The sequence below is a fragment of the Cyclopterus lumpus genome, chromosome 24 (genome assembly GCF_009769545.1).
Source record: "Cyclopterus lumpus isolate fCycLum1 chromosome 24, fCycLum1.pri, whole genome shotgun sequence".
Classification (NCBI taxonomy): Eukaryota; Metazoa; Chordata; class Actinopteri; order Perciformes; family Cyclopteridae; genus Cyclopterus; species Cyclopterus lumpus.
Window position 1 is genome coordinate 5,927,093 of NC_046989.1, and position 26,049 is coordinate 5,953,141.

The following is a 26,049-nucleotide window of genomic DNA, read 5'->3' on the forward strand; positions in this document are numbered from 1 at the left end:
GATTAAATGGAGATGGAGAGAGGTCTTCAGGAATTTGTTTCACATGGGCGAGTTTTTGTTTGTTCTTTCACGTCAGCTACTATTGGCCATATTTCAAGACGTTATGAGAATATCCGAATAAAAACGCAGATACCGGAAACAGCTAATCAGTAATGAGTTAAAAGCTTGCTACGTCAGAACTTATTGGGCGTTTCCATCCACCTCAAACGCGTGGGACTGAGAAAATTTTATTCAATTTCTGCCGTTTCCATTCAGCTTTTTCTCATGCGATACGTCAAACAATCTGCGAACGGAAAACGTGGCTGCTGTTGGCAAGTCGCCGTTGAATTTATCGCAGTAGCGCACCAGTTGGCGTAGCTACGTCGTTCAAATTCAACGACTGGCTGCCGCCTCATGGGAACGATGAACATATTTCACATTAAAGATTGCGGGGTGTGACTCATCCCTCTCCTGACTAACTAACCAACGCACGGCCTTTAAACTCGCCATGTTTCTGACGGCGTGGTGTACAAACACGTTCAGTTATTCAGGGGGACGATACTTCAGGCCTCAGACTGTCTGGTCGCGGGGGCATTAACAACGGGGCGCTGAGTACCAGACACCTCATGCATTTTTAACCAATCAATATCCTCGTTTCTACATCTCTTTCGCCTTCTCCGCCTGTCTCTCCATTCTCCTCTGGCTCTCGCTGCTTTTCGGGGGTTCTCTCTCTCTCCTGTGAAGTACTGTAATTGTTTTCTTCCTCCTCTCTCCGTTTGCCTTTCATCCTTTTAACTGCTGCTAAGTTTATTCATTTGTCTGCTCTGGCTCTCCTCACTCTGTCGACATCCTCTCAGTCTCTCTCTTCATTTCTCTTTGCTCCAAATCGCTGCTCTCTATCCGTTCTTACTCGTCTCACTAAAATATTAAAGGGTCGGTTCACCAAATTACCACAATGAAAAGAAAAGAAGTGCGAAAGCGTTTAGCACTTTCCGCTACACGATAGTTTTGGCTTCATTTTGTGATATTTATCAACTGTACAGCTGTAATACGGAGGAGGTGAATGCGATTATGTTTGCGGTTCTCTTATCGTTGAAAAAACAATTCTTCTTCCCTGGAACAATATCTTTGTTACTCGAAGGCCGGGTGATACCAGGTCATTTGCATTTTATTATGAAAAGAAGCCGAGGGAATATCCTGTGGGGTTTGAATGCATCACCACTAGCCGTTTGTTCAGCATGAGGCGCTTCTTCTCACTGTTCTCTGTGAATTACTTATTATTTACACGCATGTTAAAATGTGTGACAGCTTCTAACGGTAAATACCAAACGCTTCTCCCTCAAAACATGACTTTGCATTTGTATTATCGGTGCTTTCCAGATAGATCTGCCCACTCAGAACCCCACTGGGAACAGTTTCTATTGGAGATACTGCCACTACCTCCAGAGGAATAGTCCCAACTAAAACTCTTTGTAATAAGAAGAAGAATTACATATTTATTTTGTATGGCGCTTTAAAAGGGTACTAAAAGACATTACATGGTAAAACAGAAACAGTTAAAGCGATATTAATAAGAACAATGTTGCAGGCAGCAAGGTGCAAAGTTATGGGAGAACCACTCGTGGCCACCACATTAAATTATATCCAGCTCAATAATTGTGTGATGGCAGCAGAAATAACAAAGACCAATATTTCACCAATACGTCAAAGTCGCAGTAGTCAAATCTGCATTTACCACTAAGAGAGGGAGGTTTAGCTTTTCAATTCAATTAAATTCAGATTTATTTTTGTATAGCCCAATATCACAAATTACAAATTTGCCTTTTTCTGTCATTCGGGTGAATTTACCCTTTAACACTCTTACAGTAACATATTGTACCACAGTGTGTGTGCATTTACAAGCACACACACACACACACACACACACTCTAATGTGTGCACACATGCGGTAGATCAGAAACATAATCCCCGATAAGACCGGGACACAAAAACACTTTCAGTAAGCCGACACAGGAAGCACTTGTTGTCTCAGGGGGCCAACTTCTGAAAAGGTGAAGTTGGGCCTGTTGTGATTTATTGATACAGAAGCAAATATCCATTTGGGGATAACCAAGCGGCTGAAGCTGCCAGGGGAGTCTAACAATGCACAGAAACGGGGCGTGGAAGCACGATGAAGATAATTGTGGCTAAAAAAAATAGCGTTTATTTTCTCACACTTGAAATGAGCTGGTACAAAATGTAAACTTTTAACATCTTTTACTTTAGATTTCAATTCAATTCATTTTTTTTCTTTTCTTCATTTTTACCAAATGAACCAGAACAAAAACCCAACCAGGAATGTTTAGGGTGAATAAAAAAATGAGAATTCAGATTGAAATCGTTCCATCCAAACTAAAAAGAAATCCGGTTTGAATGGAAGTCGTTATATGATTATCAGTTATGTATAAGCAAAATACGACAAAATACGTAATCAGTGATCTATAGAGGAAACCATGAAGTGCATCTTTGGAGTGTTGGAAGTATTTCTGCTTTGTGTGTAAGTGGAGATACATTATAGGTAACAAATGAAATAAAGATCTCTGTCCTTGACAATATTCGTTAGAAAATACAAACCCAGAAGCTGTGCAGAATGAAATGTATTGCGTAGATATAAATTGACCCTGGGCTGGATTAGATAATGGCACTTAAAGCTTTTTTTCTGATTTACAATATACAGTTCGGCTCCGTTCTTGATGAATATATGACAACATATTGAATTGTATTGCTCTCCCATGAGCTACTGCAGCAATATCCAGGTCTAATGGCACTCACAGTACTGCCTCCAGGCACACACACACACACACACACACACACACACACACACACACACACACACACACACACACACACACACGACTGAGTACATGCACATGAGTCCTGGCGCGCACACACACAGACACACACACACACACACACGACTGAGTACATGCACATGAGTCCTGGCGCGCACACACACAGACACACACACACACACACACACTTGAGGCCAGCCTATTAAAAAGTAAAAAACGCTCTCTGAGAAAAGGAGCACAAATAAAACTGAATTAGTGTGTGATTCATTGCATTAATGCCTTTATCTGCACGGTAGAGACAAAACACACCCACACACACACGCACACACACACACACACACACACACACGCATTCTGGCTCTGCCTTTGATTTTGCATGGAAACCTGTAGAAGCACTTTTTTTGTGTGTGTGTACTTTGCTGAGATTAAGATTAAAATGGATTTCTTAAGGAAGCTGTTGTGGTTCCTGTTGTTCTTTCATGTCCCAGTTTACCTTGAAGAAGGTAAACTGATTAAAGGGGGCGTTATTTAAGTGGAACAAAATGAATGCACTCTGCACAATTTGCAAAGTCAAATTCTATAAATAAATAATTTAATAGACAAAATACATACTTTGGGGATTCCTGGAAAGGAAAAGGAACATTTGCCTCCCAACGTCTTGAACGCAGTCGGCGCAGCGGAGGGACGCTGACTGTAATCACTACGCTACGATGATTATAGGGGTAAAGACACCTTGGCGGTTGGATCTCTTGAAGGCATATGAAATCATTCTAATTGTGAAATTAATGACTATCATTTCAAGAAGCCCGAAGCAATGCATCACAAAGGTTGTAGATTAAATTCCTTAAAATGACACTATGGGACGTTAATGAGCCGCCGTTGCTATTTCAACTGTGTTTAATAATCAAGTAGATTATGTATTTCTCTCTATTTTCCACCCTGAAAAGGTGAAAGATGTGCAGCGTCTTGCTATACATTTCAGCACTTAACCGTTATATATATATATGTTTTTATTCCACATTTCGAGTACGACAACGACGTAGAGCTATTTGACCTCGTTAAAATGTTCCATTGATGACACTGAAAAGCTTCTGTGAAAATTGGCATCTCATGAACTGTCAGCCGTGAAGAGAAAAAGGGGAACGCAACCAATAAACCTTTTAACTCACAACGGACACATTGTTGTTCAGTCGTCTGCAGAGATTCCGGTTTCGTTGTCGGTGGATGTTCGTGTCTGAAAATCTCAAAAAGGAGACTGAAAACCTGAGCGCCTTTTTTTTTACGAGCCACCGTGTTGTTCTTCTTGCTGCTGAAGCGCATCAAGAGATTGGAAGTTGTTTGCCACGATGTTGCTCAGTTTGAACCCCCCCCCCCATCCCCCTCCCCCCCCCCCCCCCCCTTCCTTCTGCCGCCGGCCCCACGCTGGTCCAAGGTCAGCTTCGCAACAACGCTCGTTAAATCTAATCTAATCTATTAAACCTGCGCACAACGGCAGGACGCCACGCGGCGAATTGTCTGTCTTCCCTTCTTTTAGAGGGAATCTGTGTTGTCAGATCTGTCCATTCTGTCGAGGAGAATATAACCCCCCCCCCCCCAAAAAAAAACAAACAATACGTGCGACTGTGCCATCTCCTCCTGCTCCTCCTCACCCCGGATGGCGACAGGTGTCGGAAAATCTTCTTTCTTCATCTCGCTGACATTGAAAACAATGAAGCTCTGCAGCGCACTTCTCGACTAAGTATTCCCGAGCCAACGAGGTCAGGTTGAACAAATCCAAATATGACTGCTGACAATATTGTCCCTTATGTCATAACACAGTGGAACAGAAAGCGAGATTTTATAACAAAAGGCAGGAAATTAAGGAACGATTAAGGAATGCGAGGGACGACTACGGGACCGCGGACATCAGCAAAGGAACGCAGGCGACCTGACATCAAAGACAGGAAGTTGAACCAAAAACAGCACACAAGATGTCGTTGAACTTCAAAATAAAACGTGGAAATAAAGTAGACAAAACCCAATACCGTTGACTTCTGCTTAAAGCTAACTTTCAGTGAAGCCCTCGGGAGTCGGCGGAGACCAAAAGCGGAGCTAAAAGGAGCGTGAACGTTGCCAGGTAGGCCAAATGAACGCTCATGTGGCTCCACGTCTGCTGGATGTGTCAATGAAAGTATAAAAAAATAAAGAAATAATAAAGAAATAAAGAAAAATAAATCAACATTTCGACTTCGAGGGTGGTATTATGTCACCTTTGAGTTCACAGCGTGTCTCCGCTGCCTCAAAGTGGACACACAAGCTATTGGGACATTTTCAAGAAGAGTAATTCATTGCATTGTTTGAGTTTATCTTGTAATCTCCACACTTCTGTTTGATAGTTATCTATATTGTTACATCTAAATCCTTCACATGGAGGCGACCTTTTTTTGTTCTCATCGGTGCATCAACCTTCTTTTCTCTCTCGCTGTCATTTCGCTCCTCCCTCCATCTCTTTCTGACTCAAATGATCTATATTCTGTCCATCCTCAATTTGATGTGTGGCGTAAAAACAGCAGATCTGGCCTATGCTCTTCACTGCAATCACTGATATCCCATAATTCATGTCAGCTATTTTCAACCATACCTGAGTCTGGAGTAAGATAGTCTGCAGATAGGACGACGTGTAGGAGGTATAGCATGTCATTTCTTTGTGTGTGTGTGTGTGTGTGTGTGTGTGTGTGTGTGTGTGTGTGTGTGTGTGTGTGTGTTTATGGGCTGAGATAGGCTGACAGCAGCAGGCATCTGGTGACATCTGGTCCAGACAGATAAAGTAAGAAACACGTACTCACACTCTCAGTATCTGGAGGGAGGTGAAGCCTCTCTCTCTCTCTCTCTCTCTCTCTCTCTCTCTATTTCTTTTCGTCCAAATCTAATTAAAATTAGCCATATCGACAGGATAGCAGCACATGCTGGCAGAGCAGTCATAATGACCATAACAATTGTGTCTTTTCTATATATTTATGATAAATTTCTAAATATATTTATTATCCTTTTCTTGAAACAGCACTATTATTATTATTATTATTTATATACCCGGGTATATTGTTTGTTTTTTTAACACTGTAATAATGTCTCTCTTTTACGAGAGAACGAGTTAAACTCTCGCTCATTAAAAACTTTTCCAGCATCATGGAAGTGTTTATAAAAGTGTTAATTTGAACGTGAACGTGTCCATGTGCAGCTGGACAGCTCCATCTGCTGAGGGGAATCATCTGAATGAGCAGATCTTCTGCTGACGTAGGTTTTTTTTTTTTTGTTGTTGTCAACTGCTGTTTCCAAGTCTGCACTTTTTTTTTTATCGTAATTGCTTTTCTTGTTACTTTTGCATTGGCTCGTTTGTGCAGATATCATTTATTAACACAAATGACAAATCCTGATTTGTTCCTGATTTATTTGTCATCAACTTATTTGTTATGAAAGTCAATGCGGTGTGCTCCTAATACATTTATTGTGTGAAAAAATAAGGATAAAAAAAAAAAAAAGAATGTAAAATTATAAACATATTTATGGATTTATGGAAGTAGCTCTTGAATTAAACTAATAACAGATATGACTGCTTGTTACCAGCTCTGATTCATATTTTAATACTACTACTTATTTATAGAGATGCAAGACACCATTTATCCACAATAACGTATTATCTGCAGATTATTTACATGATTAAAAAATGTATTATCATTATCATTAAATATTCACAATTGAGAGTGTTTTATTTACATTATTAAAATGCCTTAACAATGAATGGAACATCAAAACGGTTGCAGATTAATTTTTCCGTCAGACGCTAATCAACGAATCCACTTCATAGAGACTTCGTATTGTGGCATTAGCTTTTAAATCCAGTCCGAGTCTCCACTTAGAGATTTACACACACACACACACACACACAGATGAGATGTGTGATGTATTCACCCCCTGAGCTGACAGACCTCTGACCATCAGGGGGCCCTCACCCTCAGGTGAACCGGGGCCAAGGTCTCAGCGGTCAGAAGGCCCCCAGGGCACAAGCCAAATTGGCCCGGTCGGGGGAACCTTTGTGAGAGAGCAGACGATGTGTGACAAAGAGAAAATTAGAGAGGGCGACTACTACAAAGGCCACAGGAAGAAAGAAGACGAGCAGGAAATTATATAATAAAAAAGAGATGATGGGCATATAGAAAAATAAATAAATAACGGAGAAGTCGAGTGGAAACATGGGCGGATGGATGGACGGCTAAGTAGGTAAAGATGATAAATAGAAGAAGGCACGGTTGGATGAATGGGTGGATGCTTTGACACGCGGTCCCCGGGGAATCAGCCATTATACATGCCACTGTCACTCAAGATTAGCGGCATAATTAAACTCCTGTCGCCCTGCGAGTGGTTCGAGTGCGGGTGTGTGGGTGCACGCGCGTCCGTGTGCGTGCGTCTCGAATGCGTGTGTTGTTTTCCGGGTGTGTGTGTGTGGGAGGGGTAGACTGTGACAGAGATTGATGGTGAGGGGAAAGCAGGCCATTATGTTGTGTAGCTGAAGCAGTGATAGCCTTTACACCTCTGTGTCTGTTTAAACTGCTGGCCATTTCATAGGCGTGGCACAAGTGACCCCCTGACACACACACACACACACACACAGACATGCACACACACACACAGCACTTATATTTGCTTGTTTCCAGGTGCATTTTGTTGCTTAATTTGGCTGTTGTCTATAGCCGTGATGCCTTCATTGTACTCCAGGCAATTTGGGAACAACACCGAGCTACATGAGCTGAATTAAGTGTCATTCATAAATGAGGCAATCACCCTCTGAAGTGTGAACCCAAGGCTCTTTCCAATAATTGATGGATAGTTGTAAGCAATTTTAATGATACTGCATAACACTTTTTAAATACTGTGTGTCCCCCCCCCCCCCCCCCCCCCCCCTCAATTATCACCCATGAGAGACTCATTCACTGTGATGGTCGAAGGCCGTGTTCGTGAGCAGCTGCACGCCGACCGAAGCCACATCTCTCTCCGTCTGTGTTCGTGTGTCTCCGTGAGTGAATAGAGCCCCGCCGCTCCCCTGCGGAGCGGAACATCAGCCCCATCAAGCCGGCCAGAGGCAGCGGCGACCGGGCCGGAAGTACGATCGCGTCGCCTTCAACATAAAAGAGTCCAACGACTCAACTATTCGGAAGGTTGAAAATACCTACAAAATAAAAACGGGAAAATGTACACATTTAACAAAAACAAAGCAGACAAAAATAGACTTTAATCAAATTTGGTCTAAATATTCCACAGAGAAAATGTGTGTAGTTTTTGTAAATGTATTATTATTAAACCTAAAGGCCTATGAGCCTTGAGCAGGGTGCAAGCCCAATACAGCACAACATTGGTGCACAAATGCGAGGCGGATCGATTTGGGCAGATTTGGATTGCTTTATCGTGTTCAAATGTCCAATATTTTTTAACCCAAACAGGAAACTGACTTGAGTCTGAGGTGCACACGTTAATTAAAAAAAAAGAAAAGATACCCAGAAGACAATCAGACCTGGTCCAAATGGGCTCAACCTAAACAAATAGAGAACACACACAACAAGATAGGAACATTTTCTCTGGGTTTCGGGATCAAAAAAGGCAAATGCTTCTCATGTGAACGTGTGCAAATTCAGACCAGAGACCTAATGCATTAAAATGGTACCCAATTCAATTGAATAACATCTGTCACTAGGAACACAATGGACCCTTGTGCCCCTCTAAGATCTGCTGAAGCAAAGAAAAGATGGTATATACATAGTATATATGGTATGGTATATATGTTATATAAGGTATATATATATATATATATCTTTATGTATGGTATACATACTGTATATGTATCCTACGTTATATATGTCAAAGGGATTGGCGAGCTCTCTCCTCCATCACGAGCCAGTGGTCGTGCCAAGATGTAGCTTTATTTTGAAAATCCCAAACGGAACAGCTCCGCCGTTGCGCCGTGTTTGACTTGACAGATGGCAGGCGCGAGACGCTCCTCGCTGCTGTGTCTCTCGGTCCGTTGGTCCGTCCCGGTTCCCATTGTCTCCCCCTTTTTTTTCCTCCTCTCTTTGAAGACAAAACCCCCGAAGACGACCGAATAAAACTTGTCCGTCATTCCGCTCGTATCGCTCCGCGCAGACTTGCCTCGAACTGAAGTCTCACCACCACCCCCCCCCCCCCAAAAAAAACCCCCGTCTCTCTCTCATCCGAAATGTGGACATGCTTTTCTTGTCTTCTTTCTGGGCTTTTTTCTTTTCTTTTTTTCTAACGTTACATTCGCTGTAACCGGAGTGAGACAACCGACCCGACCACCGGCGGACGAAACGGCGGTTGTGACCGGGGGGTTGGGGGGGTGGGGGGGGGAGAGATGCACCGGAGGAGGACTTGTTAACGTCCGCCGATAAAGAGACGCCGAAATCCTCTTCTACCAGCGGCTGGTGACAATATCACAACATCCGATTTTTACTCAACAAATTTAAGGGAAAGGAGAGAAGAAGAGAAAAAAAGAGGAGAAATACTGGATTACAACCGCGGTGTTGGAGGAAAAAAAAATTAAATAAAAAAACAAACAAAAAAAAACCGCCGTGTTTTTGTTACGGTGTTGCCGTTACATGCCCGTTAGGAGAGCGGAGGAGAGGAGGCAGCGGGGACCACTTTCACTTGTTTCCTGCATCCAAGATCCAAGTGGTGGCCTAATCGGATTATCAAACAAAAAGAAACATTTAATCTTGGGATATCCATCCATTTAATAGTGACCACTGTGCCGGGCTAATTCAGTGACTTCAGGATGCGACCAACCCGACGTGGATGTAGACTTTACAGTCCGGTAGATGTTTTTTGGACAAGTGGTCCCTGTTAGGACATAACTGGAGAGTCACTGCAAACCTCTGGTTTTCGTTGGTCGGGGTCATTTATTTGTGTTCAGAGAGATCCACATAATCAGAAATCTTGATTAAATTCTGCCTCCATCACTAAAGAAAAATGCACCACAACACCTGATTTTTTTTCAGACTATACCGAAACTGCCTTCAGTGACCGAGGCTTGGGAAGGGATCTCCTACACAGCCCGAAGCGCCGGATACATCAAGGAAAACGGCGTGGACTTGAATCAACCCCCCCCCAAAGTGGTCCATTTCCCATCCTTTGATCCCTGACCCCGTGCGCGTTGGAAATCCAGGGCACCACGTCAGCGACCCGGCCATTTGAATGAAGTCGTAGCCTTTTTATTCCCCTGAGCTCCGCCGAGTGTACTCGGCTCACGCAGGCCGAGCAGCGAGAGCCTCCTCCTGGGCTGCCAGCCAGCCAGACGGTCCTCCAGGGGGTGTTGGTGGGGGCTTTTTGGGGATTTCAAAGGTCCAGCTGGAGGATTTGGGAGTTTTACCCAGAGCTTCTTCTCCACGTGGATTCCTGGAGAGAGGGAGGGGGACACCATGGGGTGCTGTAGCGGCAGGTGCACCTTGGCCTTCATCTGTGGCATGCAGCTGGTAAGTGTTCATTGTTTACCATTGATCCTAACGGGTGGATGTGCAGATCAAATCGGGAGAAAGTACGGTTGTTGTTCACTTCATCCAAAGACAAGAAAACCCATACGTCTTTACCTCGGTGACAGGACATGGAGCACGGTACGGGGTGCATGGATAGATGGATGAGTGGATAGATGGATGAGTGGATAGATGGATGAGTGGATGGAAAAAAGATGGATGACTGAAAGGCCACGTTTCCGAAGTTAATAGGTGCGTGAAAGGTCATGATACAAGCTGGGATCTGGTTTCAGGGACAGACTGACAAATGGTGGATGGAACGGATGAACGGCTGTTGGTGGGAGCTCGGTACTAAAAGTCCATCTAGAGCATTGATGGATGGATGGAGGCTTTGAGTGATAAATTGAGAGGAGGTGAAGGAGAGATGGCTGGCTGGCTGGCTGGCTGATGGATAGATGTGTGAGGCAGGTACATGTGATTTATGCGGGGGGATGTATGGATGGGGGAGGGAGCAATAGAGCTGATTATAAACTCATGGGATCAACTTCTGTGTCTCTCTCTTTACCAGACTCTCCCTTCCCCATCAGTGTCAATGGAAAATGTGAACAGGCAATAGAGAGGGAGGGAAGGGTGTGTGTGTGTGTGTGTGTGTGTGTGTGTGTGTGTGTGTGTGTGTGTGATATCCAATAATAACCGAGACCTTTCACAATGTTATGAAGCAGCGGACGGCAGGTTGATTTATGTGTCAGGTCAAGAAATGTCTAGCTGAAGCGGGGAAGACTTTCATCCCCAAACAACTTTTTTCTTTACATCATACGGAGAGAAAATCCATCGCAGAAAAAAGGGAAACGAAACTTCGACACATTATGATCCAATAAAGGATGAGCAAGGTTTGCGTTATGACGGAGTTGTGTTTCTGTCTCTCCTATTGGCCATCTTTTGTTTTCCACCGACTCCCACCAAATATTCCTTTATCTGTTAAACGCTACATGGTCACCATGCTAGTCGCTAAACGCTGGCTCTTCAGTGCTGAGCAGGTGGTGTACAGGTGGTGTACAGGCGGTGTACAGGTGGTGTACAGGCGGTGTACAGGTGGTGTACAGGCGGTGTACAAGGAGGCCCAGCGGAAACCAGACAATAAAGTTGTGGGCCCCATTCCATTATCCGAAACCGCTAATGCTATTCAGTGTCGCGGTGGTGCTGGAGCCGATCCCAGCTGACATTGGACGGGAAATTTCAGAGTCTCCAATTGACCTGCGCGGCATGTCTTTGGTACGTGGGAGGAAGCCGAAGAACCCGGGAGGGAACCCACGCTGCCACGGGGAGAACTGTGAAAATGTAATATATATATATATATATATATATATATATATATATATATATATATATATTTAAATACAGCAGTGATAGATGATCTAGAAATGTGCATGTAAACTGAAGAGACACGGGTACAGAATGGGACGTTGTTCGTGCACCGATGCATAAACATGAGCAAGGAGCGCTTGCGTCGTGACATTCAGTCATGCGTACAGTAACTGAAGACCTTTTGTCATGTTGAACAGGACACTGTTACAGACGTCATGCGTGTTGCTTGTATTCAGTACATCTAGAAAAAAAGCACTTAATTCACCAACGGATTTATATTAATGTGTATTACCAGCGTTGCATGAGTGTTGTGCTTGTGAAAAGTCTACCATGCTGTATAATGGGACGTTGCTATGCACATTTAAAAAATGTTTTTTTTTCACATACATGAAACACACCATTGTGCTGTAAATGGGGATGCTGCGTGTTTCCGTAGGTGACAATGGAGGGGAGTTTTTTTAATTTTTTTTTATGAGTGAGTGCTTGTGATGCGATGTGAATGAGACGCCGTCACAGTGAGTCATTGAGTCTAATGTGCTGGAACTAATGCCACGCCATAGTCAACAACATGTTGTGCTCTGTTAACTGTTGTAATAGCTTAGCTCGGCTGATGCCACCACCAGCTGAGTCCGAGGTCTAACATCACAGTACGTTACAGTTCGGCCTCGTGCACAGTTGGCTCTTTTATAATACAGAAGCCTCCCCCCCCCCCCCCCTCCTCTCTGATGGTGAATTCCATGACTGTAAGGATGTATTGATAAAGATGTAGTGTCACTGCTGTAGTCGCCCCCACGGGAAAACCCCCGCGGCCCACATCCCATCAAAGGAAACCTAATTGACCACAAATTAAACGACGGCCTTGTTCTCCGCTTGCTTGTCGGCGCGCGCCCTGCGGAAGGTAATTGTTTTTTGCCATGTAAGCTGCCCACTTAACAGTTGACCTCGCAGAGCAGAAAACAACGCTGGTCAGTGTGTCTCATGTAGTGGAACTGACGTCTTAATCTTAACACTTAACAACGCCCCGCCCTCCTGCTTCATTAACCAGGTTAATTGGTTGAGATACGTGATGTCACCGTAGCTTTGCAGGGATCAGCGCTCCGGGTTTGAGTATATTATATATTATATGACCTTTTAAGGTTACCGGGCTTTTTTGGGGTGTCGAAAAACCACACAGCTCAATGGACCACATTGGTACGGATTTTAAAATGATTGTTTGGTTTCATTATTGACAAATGATCGAACCGCCGATGCTCTGATTGAAGGACGACCCTGCTCACCACTGAGCCACAGTCTCAGGCTCACTGGGAAGCGTTGATTGGAGGATTGGCTCAAGTACTGTAATCATGTGATTTGGTCCTCACGCTGCGGGATCAAGTGCGTAGCTTTTTGTTAAATCAACACGTCGTCTGCTGCTTGCAGTAAAAATTGTACTAATCCCAATTTTTCCAAATTGATCAAATGTTTTTTGTTGAGATTTGTTTTGAAAGAGAACTGCTTTTAATGAAAAAAAGTTTCCGTTGATGTCAAAAATGTTGACTTCAAGATCTGTATACTCAAGGATATGTAAGCCAAATACTCATAGTCCCACAACAATGACCATATTTCAAAAAAATTTCTCTATTTCCCTATTTCCCCTACATCTTCAGAAAAAAGACATGGAAATAGCTTATTTAAGTCTGAATTACAGTGGTAATGTAATTTATTTTGCCAAAGATGAAACCCACTCTGTCTCATTGTGCTGTGAGCAGAGGAGAAGATGCAGATTATAAAGTTGGGACAAGATAAAACAAGAGCAGAGCAGATCAGATGGTGCACACACACACACACACACACACACACACACACACACACACACACACACACACACACACAGATACACATATGCCACTGGTGACTCACTTTCTGTGGTGATGATTGTGGTCCTCGTTGCTATATCAGTCCACACACCCACCAACTGCTGTCACATAGATGATTACTAAATCCGCCAATGACGCCAACCGATGGCCTCGCTCCATTGGCTGGTTCAGACGGCCCATTGGCTGGTTCAGACAGTCCATTGGCTGGTTCAGACGGCCCATTGGCTGGTTCAGACGGTCCGTTGGCTGGTTCAGACGGTCCGTTGGCTGGGTGTTCATGTTGATGGAACGACCGTTCGTTATGTTGCCGGTGTTTTAAGTTAATTGAATACAGTAAACGGAGTCGAGTTATAGCTCCGCGACGCAGCCTCAGACGAGAAAAATTCACGATCCAACAGAATACAAAAGGAAAGCGTCTTCAGACACAATGTACAAGGCGCAGCTTTCATGAACGTGCCGTGGCGAGGTTGGACGTAAGTTATCGGAGACACGGTGTGTTGTCGGTCTGTGACATTTCCACCGTTGAGGGGACATAATGAATAATTTACCACTTGGAAGCTGCGACACGAATGCAGATGGCATCTCTGCATGTGTGTCACCTGATTGCGAAACAGTCATGTGCAGTCATTCAAACCAAGGAGTCAATATTCATTTGAGAGGCATATCCGGGGAGGTGGTGTGTGGAGGGGGGAGGGGGGAGGGGGGGGGGGGGGGATCGTCCAGGGACAGTTATATTTTTGACTGATGTATGCAAATATATGATGTATGCAAATATATGCAAACGTCAATTTTCCTCAACATGAAACATCTGGGGAATTTGGTTAATTTCGGTTGTTCCGGTTTTTGCGAATTGGAATAAATCGTCGCCTTAAAATTAAGATTAATAAAAGGCCCGCCAACTCCAAAGTCTTTTTCCAGCTCCTATATAACGTTATGATATTCAGTCACAGTTATACCGCAATACGCCGGGGTGTGCGCATCGTTTTGAAGCAAACTCCGCGTTGAGAGCGCTTTGATTTGGAAAGCGAACGGCGCTCCGGCACTCTGGCAACAAACACAATCTTCAGAGGCCCCCCCCCTCCCCCTTCCTCATCGCCACAACTCAGGGAGATAAAAAGGCCCCCGCTATATCCTTTATGTGCAACTCCACTTTTCAACAAGGGGCCACACACAAACCCCAAAGTCTATGGATTTCCTGTCGCGTTTTCTTTTTCTCCGTCTCTAAATTGTCAGTCTCTCTTCATGCCAGGTCTCTGTCTTGTTACATATGCCCACCATCTCCGCGTATGTCTTTCTTACCTTTTTTTTTAAAATTTCTTTATCGGCCTCCACCTCCCCTCTCTCTCCCTCTCTCTCTCTCTCACTCTCTCTCGGAGGAGGAATGCAGCCATCATACCTTGTCCACTGACACTTGAATGGAAATCCAATTTGACGCGTTCCCATAGAATCTGTGCACAAAAATAGCCCCCTTCCCCCCACTGAGGTGGTCCCATTGTGCCAAATCAAGTCCGACATTAGGCCTAGAACCTGGATTAGTCCAAGCTGCGTTCCTATTGTTCAGGTTGTTCTCTGTGGGATAAAAGATGATTGTGCTCTGCTGGCTTCCAGCTGTCAATAAAATGCTGGGGAATGCAGGTAATGTGGCTCAGGGGCGGCGGGGGCACTGAGGAAGGGATAATGTGCAGCAAGTGGGGTCCTGCATCAACCTGTCTGGGTTCCTGTTGCAATAATGCACGCTGTCCTGCTTCTTACACGGCTACAATTTGCCTCTAGTCCCATGTGAATGTGTCCCACTGTATCTTTAGAGGTTGAAGACACCAGATTCCTAATAGCCTTAACAAGCGTTGCTAGTCCATCGCGTCTGCATGATGCCTGTAAGGTACAGACAGGAAAACAGGAAACTGCAGTTAAATTGCAAACCCCCTTTCTTTTTTTTTTTTTCTCGCAGTGTAATATTTTCTGCTGCGGGAATTAAACCTTTTAGGGCGTAACTCTCCCAAAAAAAACAAAGACGGTGTTATTGACAGGAAACCTCTCGAAGAGATGCTCAGTTTATCTCGGGGCGATGCGCTGCGGTGCTGTGATGTCATCGATCACACAAATGGATCAGCTCTGTTCCAGCCCACAGTTATTTTTTGTCATTACTCCGTCGAAACCCCCCGCGCTTCCTCTCTGTACACCGACACGGAATGAAAGTAGGCTACTTCGTCCTTTCTCGGCATCGATCTTCATCTTTTGCTCTAGTTCCTCGCTAATTAACTTTCTTTAAAAAAAAAAAAAACGTCTTATCCTCAAATGCGGGACTGATTACACAGTTCTATGTGTAACGCACCCAAGAAATAATGCCTGTACTGAAACGTGGAAGTGGTGACGCGGGCCCCGACTTCACGCCCGCCGTGGACGGCGGTACGCACTGCGTGCATTAATCAGTGCCCGGTCGGTTGTCATGGTGAACAGTCATCTCCAGGGTCGGGTCTGGAAACCCCTGCGTGATCAAAAAGTGCTCTGCGCATCCACGAAGTTTCTCTGCGGTCGTTTGACTTCGATGTTGCAACTCAAATCTACACACAGAACATGGACCAGATTATTCGACACTAACCACGTGGCCCGTGCCAGATGTCTCCTTCTAATTTAACCGATGCTGTCAAAGATGGACATTTATCACATCTGTAATGTCTGTAATGCTGTGATAAATAAGACTGTATGAGGGGTGGGGGGTGGGGGGGGACCTTGCCCGGTCTGTTGCTGTTTGGCTGTAAACGCTGCACCATATTTCCTGTGAAATAAATCAAAGCAGACCATCAATAAGCTGTCAGCAAACAGCGCATAATTCTTCAAATTCAGTCGATACATTATGACCAACTTATGCGGCGGAAAATGTTGCAGCGAGTTAGTATTTTTTTTTACGCTGGAATGTGTCCAAGGGGCCGAGCAGGAGGCCGTTCGATCCTCCCAGCTCGATGGTTACAGTGGAGTGCTGCCGCTTGCTGATGACAAGGTCTTTCCCAACACATCTGGAGGTGACAGAGACTCTCTCTTCCCCGATTGATCTCTGATGGCGTGGATAGAGTAACGGATGTGCGTATAGTTGTGGGGATTTGAGCCCCACACTTAGCTTCTGGTTTCATATTTACGTTGCAGACCCTCCTCGCGTCTCACCTACAGTAGTCGTGCTGCATTAGCATCTGTAATTCAATGTGAGAGATTTTCTTGGAGCTCAAACATGTTCCTGGGTGTCACTGCAACACCTCCCTTTGTGCTTCGTTTGTTCCCCTCTTTGCGAAGCTTTCTCACAAACTGCAATTTTCCACACATGTTTTGTTGTTGTCGTAAAAAAAAAAAAAAACAGCATGCGTTCTTTTTTCCTAGTTGAGATTGTAGCGTGTCGTGTTAAAAAAAAAAAAGAAGAAGCGTTTGGTGGCTCACAGAGAGGGTGCCAAAACCATGATACCGTATCAACCCCCGCTGTCATCGTAAGACAGTCTGCGGAACTGTGAACGAGTGGAATCGGTAAGAAGTTTTTTTCACTGAGTGGGGAAAGCTGACTCAATCTATATTCTTCTCGCAGCTCAGTGGAGGCTTTAAATTGAACCTTTACGCCGCCGGATTATTTGCTCTACAGTCTACAGTAACACGCAAATCACATCCGCTGTATAGACACCACTCGTCTGCCTCTATAAACAGAAACAATGTTAATTATCAGTAAATAGTTGCAAATAGTTGTGGGACTTTATCTTCAACTTCTTCAAACTTCTTTTTCTTGAAAACGCTTGTTTTTTCCACCTCAGTTTGCTATTGCGGGATGGCTGTTAATGCTACAATACCCATGAGCCTCAGCCACCTATGCTGAGGAGAGGAAGGCAGTTTGAGGCCTGAATCAGTGTCATGGCAACTTTAAAACTCTTCCTTTATTGCTATATTTATTGCTTTATTGTTACGATCAAAAAAATTGGCGCCTTAGTTGCTGAAAACACCCAGAATTGACCCAGAATCTGACACTGAATCGGGTTAAGCTGCAGATTGTTAGAAGAGTTATCGGCCTTTCATGGAAGACGTTTGACATGTCTCAGTGGGAAAAGGCTATTTTTACTAATCAAGGTGAAATTCTTCGCCGCTGCTTCAGTTTCAGGGTCTTTGTATTGTTCTTTGATTCGTTATTTCAATTGCAAGAAGTTTATCCTTTGCAGAAATTACAGTCATTTCATCTTTCAGCAAGAAACAAAGAGGATGTGTATTAATGACATAGATCAATGTATTGCAAAGTTGATAGGGGCTTTTTTCTTTCTCGGTGTCTTCCCGTAGTAGCGTGAGAAAAGCCATATATACGATAAAATGGCACGAGACACACGTTTGGAATCCTTCGAAAGCATTCTTTGAAAAAAACAAAATGTCATCGGTGAGCGTTTTTCAAAAATAATCTTCACTCCACCGAAAACCCGCAGCGGCCTCGAACTGCAGCCGCCGCGGAGGGGCCGCTGACAAAAGGAAGGCCGACGTAGCCGGCGACATCCAATCGCTTGTTTCCTTCAGAGCGACCCGGTGGCCCCAGTTTTGTAATCTCCCCGCAACTCTCCGAGCACATCTTTTTCGAAAAAATCGCCACCGGTTCCATTTTCGACGACACGCAACAAAGGTCACGTACTGGATTCGAGTCGAGGCGATACCGATGGCCCGCGCGTCCGCTGAGCTGCCGAGATGCGTATCGACGGTGCTGGACGCTGACCTTGTGCGTGACCGCCACTGATGGATGAGCTGATGGTGTTTGGCCGAATGCTGCTGCCTCAATATTTACACACAAGCTCGACGCGGAGGGAGACGCGCTTTTCTCTCTCGTTTTTTATTTTAATAAACACACACAAACTGCAGCGGCGCTTGCTGCTCCCCCCCCCCCCCCCCCCCCCCCTCGAGGTGAAACACCCCCTTCATTGTTGTCTGAGAACCCACATCCTGTTGATGCAGTTGTTGCTATTGTTGTTGTTGCCGCGAGTCCCGATATTCCACCGGCGCAGTCGTTTTAAAAAAAAAAAATCTTATCACATCAAAGGGGTGCTTGAATTATAATGGCCAGCGACTGCCAAGCAATGCCTTGAGCTTCATTTCACGTGATTATGAGATGGAGATGTGACTGGTGGGGGTCAGATGAGCGCTTCCTAAGTGTGTGGGGGGGAAACAAGCATATTTTCAGGATGACACTGATATTCCGTAAATGCCGTCATGGATTGCTTAGCACAGAAAGGTGATCAACACTATATATTTAAGGCTTTCAAGTGCGAGCAGTGATAAAACTTTATTTGTACTTAAGCGTCCTCCCATCAGCTGTGAACTTGCCCACGATGAAACATCTTCTCTATAATTATGATACTATATTTATTCATGTCACAAAGTGCTTCACAACTAAACACTAACTAGCAAGTAGAAGACAAAGCAACAGATGTAAAAACGCAGACATAAAACTGGAAACATAAAAGACACAAAAAAACAAACAAAAGCAAGCAAATGGGTCTCGAGCTGCTTTCTAAAAGGGTCCACGGTGTCCAGAGAGATCTTAAGCCCAATGGGAGAGAGTTCCAAAGTTTAGGAGCTGCAACCTCAAAAGCACAGCCTCCTTTGGTCTTTCTCCTGGAGCGAGGACCAACCAACAAACCCTGATCAGAGGACCTCAGAGACATGGAGTAGCTCTTTAATGTAAGGAGTCGTCCAGACCGGTCAAGGCTCCAAATGTGACCACAAGAATCTTGAACTGGATTCTAAATTTAATGAGAGGCCAGTGTAAAGAGACCGAAATGGTGGTCACACGAGACCTTTTGGAGGACTCGGTCAAAGGCTTGGCAGCGGCGTCTTTGGACCACCGGTGGGCGATTTGGGGAAGTGCACCAGTCAAGACATAACAATTTGCCATAACTTCGGCCCGGGCTTATTTGAAGGCGGGCTGACCTTTTAAAGGTGGGCAAGCCATTCTAAGTTTCTAGTGACAGCAGAAACCGTGCAGTACCAATATAGAACGTTCTCCTGCATCACGGTGCTTTAACGAGATCATTGGACGACGTGAGAAGAGCCGTTTCAGCCAGACTGAAAGTTGTCCAAAGTGATGCACGTCTAACACAGCTGGACGCTACGAGGCAGCCACACCTTGTTAACGTGATACGACTGACCAGATTGGTGAGTTCGGTAAAAACGTTGTGGATTTTCTGATGGTACACCGGCACACCGTTGCGGTGGAAAACCGGATTTAGCGTTTGAAAAACAAATCTCACTGTGACTTAATTACCCATTAAAATTCAAAGTTATTTCAAGTACTGATAGGGAACTTGTAGATTTCCTAGCTTACATTTCAAAGAGCGATTACTGTCATTAATCCAGGGGGGACGAATCGGTCAGAGGAGCTGATCTCGTCCTAATAGGAGCCACTTCATCCAGAACTGAAGGACACGATTGCACGATTAAGAGATTGTACTTGAGGATACACGTCACTACCAGACACAAACACAGAGTGTCATTGTCAAAAGTAGGAGAAAACTGTGCTGCAGAGAGATGGTTTAAAAAAAATCTAAATTAAAAGACGAGTCCAATAGAACAAAATTGGAATCTGAAATACAAGACAAATAATCTAAATCAAAAGAAGAAACGAGGTCCTCACACATGAGATTAAAACAAAAAGGAAACTTATCACAAGCGTCATCAATATTAATACATTTTTTTGTAATCACCAAGAAGCTATACAGTTTATCATATTGTTTAAAGTTACATAAACATGGTTAGAAACTTGTGAATTGCTCTCAGGCACAATTTTATTCACCAGCTTTTTTCTCTCTTTTGGTTTCGGATTCTTCTTGACGCCATATTCTTGTCGCTCTGTATCATTGTTGCCCTTTCTCTCTGCGTCTCTCAATTATTTCTCCCATATTTGCTCTCTCTCTCTCTCTCTCTCCTTCTCTTTCTCGGCCCATTAGAGTTGCTCAGGGAGCTGTAAAAAAAAAGATGTATGTGTGTCTTTGCATCTGCCTCCTGAAGGGAGTGCCTGTGTGTTCACACGTAGGAGGTGGTGGAGCGTGTTAAGTCTTGCTGTAGAAGCCCTTCGACTGGGATAAGGAGTCGAGGGAGGAAGGAGGGAGGCAGGGAGGGAAGACTGGACGGTCGGATAGATATATTCATAAAGGATGGATGAATGTCTGTGTGCGGATCGATGCTGGGATGGAGGGATCGAGATTTGGATGAATGGACGGAGAGAAGGCCGGGGGAGATGAGTTGGGGAGGCGGGGGAGGAGTGGACGATAACAAGAAAGGATGGATCGATGATGGATAGATACCCAAGAAGTATGGATGAACAGATGACTAATGGACGAGCGGGTCGTTTAACACTGCAAAGTTATCAGTGATGACCATAGATGGCAAACAGTGGAGAGAGCCAAATATGTTGGGTGTTGACGCTGTGAGTAAATAATGTGTATGTGCTGTAGTCTGACAAGAGATTTAGGGCCTAAATAAACCTTTCAGGTGACCTTCAAAAGACCAAAAAGCTACATAAGAGCAGGAATCCAAAAGGCCGATTAGCAAGCTTACCTGCTAGCCCCTTTAAAATAGTGTTTCACGTATCATTGCCCTCTGAGGGTAGGGTTAAAAAGGAGTAGTTCACCCAATAGAACTCACCTGCCCAGGTTCTCTGTGGTGCCTGGGAAAGTTTCCAATGATTGGCGTTGAAGCAATTGAACGAACGAAAAAGATGCAATGCAACAATGCTTTGTTTGGCCGTAGTTTAGTGAAAGTGGTTTCCATGAGCCCACTAATGGATACAAGACACTTTGATAACACAACACAGGAATTTTCTGAAAGACCTTTTTTGTCTTTCAGTCTGTTCCCCTTAATTGTTTGGGTACTTAACGCCATTTGATAGAACACTTGGCGGGACCAAGGAGGGTTTATGGAGGTGAGCACTAGACGGTATAACATGTACAACAAAATGCGTGATTCGTTAAAAAAAAAACCCATTTTGTTGGCAACATTATCGAACTTTCTCTTTTGCTTTCGTCATCATTTCTACCGATGCAAATAAAGATGCTGTCACCTAAAAGTGACATGTGGCCTTTCGGGGTCTTTTCCTGAAGTGACTGACGCTGTTGATCTTGGGAGGACGGTCTCCTTTTGGCTGCGCGAGCTATTATTATGGCGCTATCTCATTTTTTGAAAATGACACATTTTTACTTCAGTGGCATTTTCGTTTCATTATTTGATGTTTTAGACAGCCAGACTCTTTGAGCAGAACTGATGGAAGTCTTTTACTGGGTTACACACACCCACACAATAAAGTTTGAGAGAAACTTACACTGACGGGATGGTTTGTCCGACTCGCAGGTCTCCCTTTTGATATCAAGCCGTTCTGTTGCTTTGATGTCATTGGCTCACAGTCAGAGGTAGTTGACAGTGGCCTAGAAAGTGAAAAAGGTTTGAAAAGAAGCCAAAACCAAAGGTTATTGTCAGATAAAGTAGCTGGCCAATATGGACTGTGACCTTTATTGATATTTCGCCCAAAGATTTACTGTCACTTGGTCAATACAGACTCTTCCTCGGGTTCAGAGGTTTGATCCCCAGAGGGACTAAAGGACTCCATCCATTCAGGGCTGTTGAAACAAGAAGAAACTGCATTCAGTTTTCTGTTCCGGTAGACATGAAAAGGTTCAAATCTTTCTGTGTGATTTCAGGAAAGGCTTTCACAATACTTCTGCCATGTAGTGCTAAGTGATAAGAAAGGCGGTTGCCCGAGGCAACCAGATGTAGGCCATCATCATACCAAGACACGGGATATCACTTCAAATGCATCGTGAGAATCAAAAAGCAATGAAACACAACACAACAATATCATAAAATTTCTCTTACCTTCCTAGTAGTTATGTGTCTAATAAGGATATATATAAAAATCCTGGCGGCTAACTGAAATTATTTGCATTGTATTGATTACATTATCCTAACCGCTTATACTATTTAGGGTCACGAGGCGCTGGAGCTGATCCCGTTGGGCGTAGGCCGGGTTCACACCCTGGACAGGTCACCAGTCCATCGCAGGGCACATATAGACAGACATCCATTCACACCTACGGCCAATTTAGAGTCCAATTATCATATGCTGCATGTCTTTGGACTGTAGAAGGAAGCCGGAGAACCCACAGGGAACCCACGCTGACACGGGGAGAACATGCAAACTCCACGAAACCCGGGGGCCCCTCTTGCCATGAGGTGACAGTGCTAGCCACTACACCACCACTGTGCAGCCTACACAACAGTTGGTACAGCGTGTAGTGCAACACTCTGTTGTGGCAGCTGCAGATCATCACACAATCAGGGATTTGGACATCATTTGGCATAAAAATGCAAACGTGTGAGCGTTAGCATATTTTCACTGAACGCACAAATCACTTATTCATCAAATATGTGCCTATTTATTTGCATGATACTAACTTGCTCCATGCAAAATATCACGTTTTTTAGAGCTTGTTAGATATCTTCTCAAATATTTATCTCAGAATATGCTCACTTGGTACAACTGAACTTACTTATTAGGCCAAAAGACCCTCAAATGGGACTAGAGAATAATTTATGAAATGTTTCCAACACTTTTTTGGTCTGGAACATGAAATTGGCAGCGTGTTTGCAGCAATAACCACAGAAAGACATCCGATGGGAATCTAATTTCACCTCGTGCACCCTTCACCCGCCAGCCTGGACATCATCTTCTTCATTTTGAACCTGTTTCTCCTGACTCTGTTGTCTCTTCTGGCTACTAGACCTTCCCATGTGTATCATGGAACGCATGATAATTAACTAGGTGTGTTTACTAGGTGCGTTTCTGAACTTGACAGAGCCGGGCTAGCTGATGCCCCCTGCTTCCAGTGTTTATGCTAAGCTAACCGTCTGCTGTAGCTTTGTGTTTAACGCACGAGAGTTCTCCTCTGTCTCTGGACGAGAAAGCAAATAAGGGTACGTATCAAAATGTCACACTATTACTTTAAGATGTGTATTCCCAGGCGTTTGCCAAATTTGCATTGAGCTAAACAATCAATAATAATTTGATGTTACTTAACAAATGGATTAATCAAAAATAATAGCACAAATATGAGTCTTTTATTAATTCAACACACCAAGACCCAGTGAAAAAGTCCCGCTTCCAGTTCCTACTGCTTCACGTGTTTGTAAAGCGCCTGAATATCAAGCATGTAGGTCACTTTCATTTTGACAAGTGCATTTGTATATTTCTAAACACGCAGGTAAATACATAATTTTACAGTCCTGATACCTGTTGGCCTCTTTCGTTTTGGTAGCGTGGACATTTTCTCCGGTAAGTCGTGTTCTGACAGCAGCTTTCTTATCTGTGACAGGTCACATTTTTACTCCCGTCTGCCAAGGTCTGCATCTGTCGCTTCTCCATGAGCTGCCGTTATTTTTGATCTATAAATACATTACTTGTTCTTTGACATGCACACACACACACATACACATTCACACTGCGACGCAATGCCCAAATTCATATCCATAAACTGCCAGGCGCAGACGCTGAGAAGCAGTCTTCCTGTTCTTTCACTATGATGTTTCGCAATATGAATCCAGAGAATCTGCTTCTCCTCAGTTGGTCCCTAAAGGCACCACTGAAGTAGAGTTTTTGTTTCAGTTTTGAATCCATTTAACGACTATAGAAGATCTCGGATACAAGCGGCCGAAATGAGCTTCCTCCGTAGGGTGGCCGGGCTCAGCCTTAGAGATAGGGTAAGGAGCTCGGACATCAGGGGGGAGCTTGGAGTCGAGTCGCTGCTCCTTCGTGTCGAAAGGAGTCAGCTGAGGTGGTTCGGGCATCTAGTCAGGATGCCTCCTGGACGCCTCCCATTAGAGGTTTTCCGGGCACGTCCAACTGGTAGGAGGCCCCGGGGAAGACCGAGGACACGCTGGAGGGATTATATCTCCCGGCTGGCCTTGGAACGCCTCGGGATCCCCCAGAATGAGCTGGAAAGTGCTGCGGGTGAGAGGGAAGTCTGGGTCGGCCTGCTGAACCTGCTGCCACCGCGACCCGACCCCGGATAAGCGGGTGAAAATGGATGGATGGATGGACTATAGAAGATATTGGGGTGATGTGTGAGAGCAGAAAGAGCTCAACGTTACACTTTCATCTTTACCTGTAATCATTTTGCCTCCGCCACAGATCCCTCTCTCATGCCCTCTTCTCCTCTTCCTCTCCTTCCTCTCAGTATGAATTGATTTAGTCTTATTACCTTACACACCTGCCCTCTGGTTTGGCTCCATTCTTATCTCTCTCTCGCACACGTAGACACACATCTATTGCCTTCTATTTTTTACCCCTGCTCCCTCTGTCATACTCACACACACACACACACTCACACACACATAGTAATCGGATCCGGCGATCTCTTGTATTTTTGAATACTGCAGCTAAAGTGAGATACGGATACAGTCTCAGCTTTCAGCCCGGCTCCGTATCGGCATATCAGCCAAATTGTGTGTCTCACCAAAATAGAAGCACCGAATCTCTTTAAATGTAGGAGACATGGTGGTGGCAGCAGTGTTCAGTGAGTGTGTGTGTGTGTGTGTGTGTATGTGTGTAGGGGAGTACATCCATAGTCTTATAGAGAGCAATGCTGTGGCCCAGTAGCATGCCATTAACACTAACAGGGTTTGAGGCTTTGATTCCCACAGGGCCACCCGTATAGAAAGTGGACACATTATGCAACACTTCAGGTAAAAAACACAAAATAGAATATATGAATTTATTTCGATAGTGAAATGACAAGTGTGTGCAACTGTATGTGTCCTTTCTACCGTTTTTTTAACCACAGTAGATAGTATTTTCCCTCACAATTGAAATAGAATGAGATTTAATTGCAGGCCAAAACTCAATGATAGTAATTATTCACTGAGTCCTCTCTCCCTGTCTGAAGACTGTTGGCAGCGGTACAAGAACATCACGCAATGTTCAATGTTATCAAATAAAGGACAGCAAGAGCAGAGTTGCAAAGTGGAATTTTTTTTTTTTTTGTGCTTCCAAGGTTTTTGAATATAAAAAGCCTGTCATTTTTTTTCTTTCTGCACAGACAATATTTAGTGATCGGCAGTTGGAGTACTTCCAATGCTTGGATGGGCTCTCTTGGTTGAATCGCCATTATAAAAGATGAGCCAGTGTGTCAGAAAACGGCTCCGGGGGAAGGGGGGGGGGGTTTGAGACGCCGAGCATTCGTTCAGCTCGAGGCCTTTGTTACATCCTTTTCCTGACATCTTGCCATTGGCATGCAATGCCCCCCCCCCCCCCCCCCCCCCACCACACACAAAACTGTATTTTAAGAAAAAATATTTTATCAAGCCTTCTGACATTCGGTTAAAGGTATACGAGCATTTGTATGTGTGAATAAGAATGTACACAGAGAAAGTTAACGACAACTCCCAAGTTTCATTTCAGTAAGAAGCATGGAAGAACTTCACTCGGTCAAGTTTGAGTGAAATTGGGTGAAG

At 44.3% G+C, this 26,049-nt stretch overlaps 1 protein-coding gene across 2 annotated transcripts in view; it reads left to right on the forward strand.

Moving 5' to 3' along the window:
• The first annotated feature begins 10,273 nt into the window (after positions 1 to 10,273).
• Positions 10,274 to 26,049, forward strand: part of nkain2 (sodium/potassium transporting ATPase interacting 2) — a 58,780-nt gene continuing 43,004 nt past the window's right edge. For both annotated transcript variants that reach the window (XM_034527768.1, XM_034527769.1), the window contains exon 1: positions 10,274 to 10,327. In XM_034527768.1, coding sequence (XP_034383659.1) covers positions 10,274 to 10,327 — 54 coding nt within the window. The remainder of the gene's footprint in view (positions 10,328 to 26,049) is intronic.